Raw genomic sequence first — 6,688 nt, forward strand, 5'->3', positions numbered from 1 at the left:
AGGTAGTAAGCGCATCATGGTTTTGAGAGCTATCCCCCTAATTGGCTTGGGGCCCCTTCCCCGGGTCATAACAATACCTTTGGGAAACACTGCCATGGAAGCTTACTCTTGTCACCAGAGAGAATCAGTCCAGCAGTGTAGTAACTCATAATATCAAGGCCCCTCTTCACAATGAGTTTCTTTGGCAAAACGTGAAACAATCCTTCAATGATATATGTAGGAGAGCAATATTTTTGTGGCATTATTTTCAAATGAGTATTTAATGATTGTATTTAATCAGTATACAAACAAAATGAGAATTGCACCTTGCCAGTGAGCCACTCATGAGGTCGGAGTGAACATAGCTCACTGTGCCGAATTACCAAGCTGCGGTCTTTCAGTAACGAAGGGAGCACTGCAATCACAACTTCTGCTGGCTTACGATTCCACAAATCTTGTAACTATAACCACAAACACAAAACAACAAAAATGTCATGGACTATTATTATGTGTTTGGTGTCGTTGACACCTCTGACACCACTTTGTAACATATGTAATAATACCTGCTTAACTGGAGTTGTTGAATGTTGCTGGATATGCAGCCCTTGACCGTTGCCAGTTTGAAGAGACTCCAAGGCTTGACTCTTGACTGCATAACCAGCAGTGTTGTGTCCGAGGACCGGCAACCCGAGGCCAAGGCCAAGGACTTGACTCCGAGGCCAAGGCCAAGGCCAAGGACTTGGAGAATGTTCCGAGGCAAGGCCAAGGACCAAGGACTGATTTTGAAGCCGAGGCCTAGCTGAGGACATGTATAAAACAATGCTATCATACCACTTGGCAGGTCTTCATGATTTGCAACACCCCTCCACCATAACTCCTAGCACCCGTCACTCCCTAACGCTGGAATGAAGTGTTTTTATTCAAAGAGTAGAACAGTCAGGGTACGTGTTATTTATACTGAGAAAAAAAAAAGCATATGATATACATTTATGAATTAAAGTTTTAGTGCAGTAGTTTCTTAATATGAAGTAAATCAACACTCAACATGCATGACATGGCACGGAAGACATGTTGAGAAATGACTTTGCATAGGAGTCAATCACTGACTGCAGAAAAAGCGGTAATCTCTAAACATTCTCTGAGTACTACTATTATTCCCACTACCACTAATACTACTGTGGCATGCAACTACAGCCACAGGGTAATGTTATGACCGCGCGATGTTACGGCCGTGACGGCCGTAAAGTGTTGAATTGCCGGAAAGCGTGGATATAAAAGTGTTGCGACTGACAATAAACGGCAATGAGCACAGTCAGTTTCCCAGCCTTTTATTGTACACATTACACAACAACTACTAATACTACTACAGCACCAACACATTTTCATTACATTTCCAAAACATCAACACTTCCAGCATTTCTGTTGACAACCGTGCCCTGTGTGGCCGCATGATAACGCCCCCCCCCTGCTGAAAACTCTCTCAACAGGGGCACTGCTCGCAGGTACCGGTAGGATATGCTGCGCCAGCAACAACAAAGCAGGATACTTCACACTGGCCATCCCACCAGGTCTCCAAAATGCCACCGGCTCCTCGCCCGCCACCTCGTTCTCCAGATGCTAACTGGGCACGTGGACTCTCTTTGCCACCACTTTTTGCTCGCTTTCTCTTCTGCTTGTATTTGGCCGCTATGGGAGTAGAAAATAAAAATAAGAGACAATGGATACAACAATCAGAACATTTTACTTCCATCATGTCCACCAAAGAATATCAAGGAATACCATGGTTCTTCATCCTAATTAGGTGAAGCAGCTTGGATACACATTGTTTTTGAAAAATTATTAATAATAAATAATTTAAATGATTACTTGTAAAGAATGAAGTATTACTATCATTTAAAGATCCTGGTAATAGTTAGAGATATGTGCAAAATCAAGAGTAAAGTAATTAGTAATAGCATTGATTGTAAGCACACACAAATACAAACAGAATAATTTTCAATATAATTAATTTTCTTGCAACCATGGACATTTAGTCTTGCTGAATATGCAATTACAGCCTGGAGCCTAATTAACAAAATAACTGAAGGGTAATTCCATGAGAATTTTTTAAAGTATGTGACGTGAGTAACGTTAAGTACTCATCCTAAAATTGTTAAAGATTATCATTAGTTTTGCATCAAACAAATAAAAGCAGTACAGTAAATACATTTTTGAACCAAATTCTTCTAAAAGAATATTTCAGCAGATAATCTTATGTTATTCATGTTACATACTCTGAGCGATTCTCATGGAATTGCTCTGAACATCTTGAATGATACCTTTCAGGGTTTCCTTTACACTTCTCCTCTTTTCCTCCGTTTCATCGAGAGACCACGTTGGCATACTGACATCATCCACCCACTCCAGCATGTACTGTGGGTCGATGACAGGGGCCATGAAGAAAAGCTTCTCGAAGAAGGGCTCATCCTCAGCAGGCCCGCTCCCTTCAACAATTCACAGCATGACTATATACTGTATAGTTTAACTAGTACAGTGTGTTTTCCAGCACAGCCAATGAATCACACAGTCCGGAGAGTTTTTGCACTTTGAGGTCAAACTCATCCCCTCGACATTTTGGGCAAGTTGTAGAATTTTTCTGCCATTGTTCAATGCAGATCCTGCAGCCAACAATGCCGTGGCAACACGATGACACCATGGGCTCAACCACTAGACCTGCAAATGTGATTCAGAAAACATTTTTTTAACTACAGAAAGTGCAAAATTATCTTTTTGGACATGGGTAGTTGAGCAGCACAGACATCTGTCAATAGAGGGCTCCGTCCTTTTCGCAATTACCCACAATGCACTACCAGCGGCCATATTGGAGGGCTGTTATAAACAAGCCATACACGAAGTCTATTGTGAATGTTCATTCATCCAAGAATATGCCACTGACATGTGCTATTGTCAACTGTCACAACCGAGGTGGGAGGGATAAAAAGAGTTTTTATCGCATTCCTAGTGTTACGAAAGGCCAAGGAGAGGCGGCAGAAAAGAAAAGTGAGCGACGTAGAAGACAGTGGCTTGCTGGTATCAACCGTTCTGATGTGAAAAATTACGACCAACTTTGTGTGTGTTTTGATCACTTCATATCGGCTATGTAAACAAAACTTCGTCATAGTTATAGAGTTAATGTATCAGGCAATAATAGATAATGTTAACATGAAAAACAGAGTGCTATGGCACGTATTCGGATCGAAATGCATAATGTGCACATGGTACACCGTGTACATTGTCATTCTCCTTGTGTCGTGTCATGGCATAGTGCATATTTCCCTATTTCTTATATACTGGTATATGGATAATAGTAGTAGAAATTATGTTTATATTATATTTGTGTATTTATAAATTAATATGATTTTTAGAGTTTAGCACTGGTACTATATAATGCACTACATGAGAAGAAAAATGTAACTAGCCTGGTGTAAGGTACAGTATGCATTCTAATTACAGTAAATGTTATTCCACTGTGAGTAAGCTAAAGCAATCCCTCTTGCTGTAAATAGTTAATATTTATATTTGCATTTCAGGAAAGCCTCACTTGGATGATGAAACTGATCCCGATTGGGCACTAAGCAAACTAGACTTTGTCCTGGGGTTGATGTTATCTTCTCACAAGCAACAGTTAATTTGACCAGAAGCCGTTCATTTAACAAGATATTGTCTTAAAAGCTAGAACAGGAGCAGCCTGAGCTCTCCCAGTCCGACAAGTCACCATTATCAACCTACCCCGTTGTATATGAGGTATTTGCGAGGTATCACTCTGAAACAGGTTTTAAAGTTACACAGAGAGTAAATATGGGATAACAGAATTACATTTATTCCAACAACTATATAATGCACTACATGAGAAGAAAAATGTAACTAGCCTGGTGTAAGGTATACATTCTAATTAAATGTTATTCCACTGTGAGTAAGCTAAAGCAATCCCTCTTGCTATAAATAGTTAATATTAATATTTGCATTTCAGGAAAGCCTCACTTGTATGATGAAACTGATCCCGATTGGGCACCAAGCAAACTATTAGGATATGAAACTCCAAGATCACCATCAAAAGCTGCTATCAGACATGAGAGACTTCTAAACAGGAAAGATGCAAGGAAAAAGACTGAAGCCGCTATGAGTCTTTTGGAACTCAGCACATACTTGCAAGCTGACAGTAGAGCTGATTTACCAGTGGAAACAGAAGAATCATTACCAGAGGTACGTGAGGTGGAAGAGGAATTGTCTGATGCTGAGAAGCTGGATTTGGCAAATGAAGAAATTTCTCAGCTGAAGAAAGAAAACCAACCATTGACAAAACAAAATGAGTGTTTGAAGAGCATAGTGCATAAGATGAAGGCAAACTTGCCAGAGGACTTTGAAAATGACAATGATAAAGTTAAATATTACACCGGGTTACCAAGTTTTATGACACTAATGGCACTGTTCAATCTTTTGGCTCCTGAAATGAGTGAAAATAGAAATTCAACTTTGAACAAATTTCAAAATCTCACCCTGATGAGATTAAGACTTAATATGCCAATTATAGATCTCAGTTACAGGTTTGGAGTTTCAAAAACAACAGTGTCTAAAGCATTCATGGATACACTGAATTTGATGTATTATGTACTGCAACCTTTAGTGCGATGGCCGGAGCAAGATGAACTTAAGGACACAATGCCTATGGCTTTCCGTAAATACTTTGGTCGCAGAGTTACCTGTATTATTGACTGTTTTGAAATTTTCACCAACAGACCTTCCAACATGACTGCAAGGGCACAAACCTGGTTCAACTACAAGCATAATACAGCTTAATAGGGATTACTCCTCAGGGAAGTGTCAGTTTCATCTCAGAAGGCTGGGGTGGAAGAGTGAGTGACAAGTACTTGACAGCTAACTGTAAATTTTTGAATAACCTTATAAATGGAGATCTCATACTAGCAGAGGATTTGACATTCAGGAAGTGGTAGCACTTGTGGTAGCAGAAGTTAAATATCCAGCTTTCATGAAAGGGAAAACACAGCTGAGTGCGACTGAAGTTGAATCGACAACGAAAATAGCCAATGTCAGGATTCATGTGGCGTGTGTAATAGGAACTGTGCGACATAAATTCATGATCCTTGGTGCTACTTGTCCAATAGATTACCTGACTTCAAAACCTGGTGATGAGTGTACAATTCTGGACAAGATTGTCTTTATGTGTTGTGCCTTGACTAACAAATGTCCATCTGTTGTACCTTTTGATTGAAGCAGGCATAAACATTATTCTATTTGATGTGTAATATGTAACTATCAGTGGTATTGTGATACATATACTGTGGCAAAGTATGTTTTACAAAGAACATTACAGATATGTTTTTGTTATTTATTCTGGAAGAAATAATTTCGTACTAATGGAAATGAAACTAAATCTCATATTCAAGTTATTACTTTATTTTTTCAATCACATCATCATATACCTTTGGAGGTATGAGTACATTCACGTTTCGTCCCACCAGGACTCATCAGTGCAGCTTGGCTTTCCAAATATGGAAAACTACAGACATGTTTTTTTTTTTTGTGTTTTTGGGGGGGGGGGGGGGTAGGGGGGGTGATGGGGGGGCATTGAGAGTTATGAAGCACATAAGCCAAACAGATCAATAATCCAAAGTTATGGTAGAGTTCATCGCTTGCATTTCATGTTTTTAAGAAAGTTCCCTTCAAGACAGTCAGGACAAAACCAATCGCCACTCGGTTCCTTCCGTAATTTCATACACGACAAGTGGAACCATTAATAAGGTTTGTTAGGACAGTCGTCTGAGTCACAAGCAACCATTATTCCGTCTCTGTCCCCATTGCAGATACAGTAGAGACTAAGACTTTCATCAGGGGTGTCAGATGCAGATGGTCCTCTTGTGTCTCACTTTGATGATCAAGCTGTCTTTGATGGTCTAATCTCTTTAGCTTCTTCGACGGTTTAGCAGACTTTGTGGCTTTACTGGTTTGTGGTTGTCTGGTTAAGAACTGGTCTTGAACTGTAAAACTTTCCTACTAGTTCTGGCAGGACCACAGCAGCGAAGAACTTGGATAACAGATTCAGCAGCCTCTTCCACTCCTCGGGATTGGGCTCAATCCTTACCACAAACATGTCCTTTGGTGTCCAAACAATGAAGTCACAATAGTCGACATCACAAAGGAAAAGTTGAGTCTGTACTTGGGAGTAGTACGCATGATTCCTCTTAAGTTTCAGTCCTGAATTAGTGTCCTCGATACATGAGCCCTTGTCAGATCCGATCTTCTTGCAGAGATGAAAGTCCTCCGGATTTTCCCGGAATTCCGGGTTTTTCAAATTTTTATGAAAATTTCTCCGGAGAATTGAGGAAAATTTGCATAATCCGGATATTAGTTGACAACATTGAACGAAGACGCGTTTGAGTTCATTGTATTGCTTTCACGAGCGTAGCCATATTGAGGCACTAATACTAGTAACAGTAAAGAGATTTTTGTTTGTGTAATAACGACAGAAGGCATGATGGCGTTTGACTAATGAATTAGTAGAACGAATGGCAACTCGCAACAACAGTAGCAAGCGTCATTTTGCCTCTTGGGTTATACCATCTCAACTAGAACGTGGGGGATAGTCCCCAAACAATTTTCGTCTCTTTATAAACACACCTGCTAAACCCCAGTGGAACGAATAAAAGACACC

The 6,688-nt window shown here is 40.0% G+C and overlaps 1 protein-coding gene across 2 annotated transcripts; it reads left to right on the forward strand.

Annotated features, from left to right (window-relative positions):
- Window positions 1–2,814: 2,814 nt before the first annotated feature.
- On the forward strand, window positions 2,815–5,422 carry LOC109516790 (uncharacterized). 2 transcript variants are annotated; one of them, XM_019871578.1, is made up of 2 exons: window positions 2,815–3,018; window positions 3,989–5,422. In XM_019871578.1, the coding sequence occupies exons 1-2, from the start codon at window positions 2,820–2,822 to the stop codon at window positions 4,813–4,815; spliced, it is 1,026 nt and encodes a 341-aa protein (XP_019727137.1). In that variant the 5' UTR covers window positions 2,815–2,819; the 3' UTR covers window positions 4,816–5,422. The 2 variants fall into 2 exon arrangements, 1 of the variants encoding a protein (XP_019727137.1); XR_002168413.1 differs by lacking the exon at window positions 2,815–3,018 and adding an exon at window positions 3,857–3,927.
- Window positions 5,423–6,688: the final 1,266 nt, after the last annotated feature.

Source organism: Hippocampus comes, unplaced genomic scaffold (assembly GCF_001891065.2).
Source record: "Hippocampus comes isolate QL1 unplaced genomic scaffold, H_comes_QL1_v1.1 scaffold355, whole genome shotgun sequence".
Taxonomy (NCBI): Eukaryota; Metazoa; Chordata; class Actinopteri; order Syngnathiformes; family Syngnathidae; genus Hippocampus; species Hippocampus comes.

Bases quoted from the DNA above. Each gene is read 5' to 3' on its own strand.
- LOC109516790 (XM_019871578.1), top strand. From the start codon at position 2,820: ATGCACTACCAGCGGCCATATTGGAGGGCTGTTATAAACAAGCCATAC. The intron at 3,019-3,988 runs GTGAGCGACGTA...TTTGCATTTCAG, and splicing joins AGAGGCGGCAGAAAAGAAAA to GAAAGCCTCACTTGTATGAT.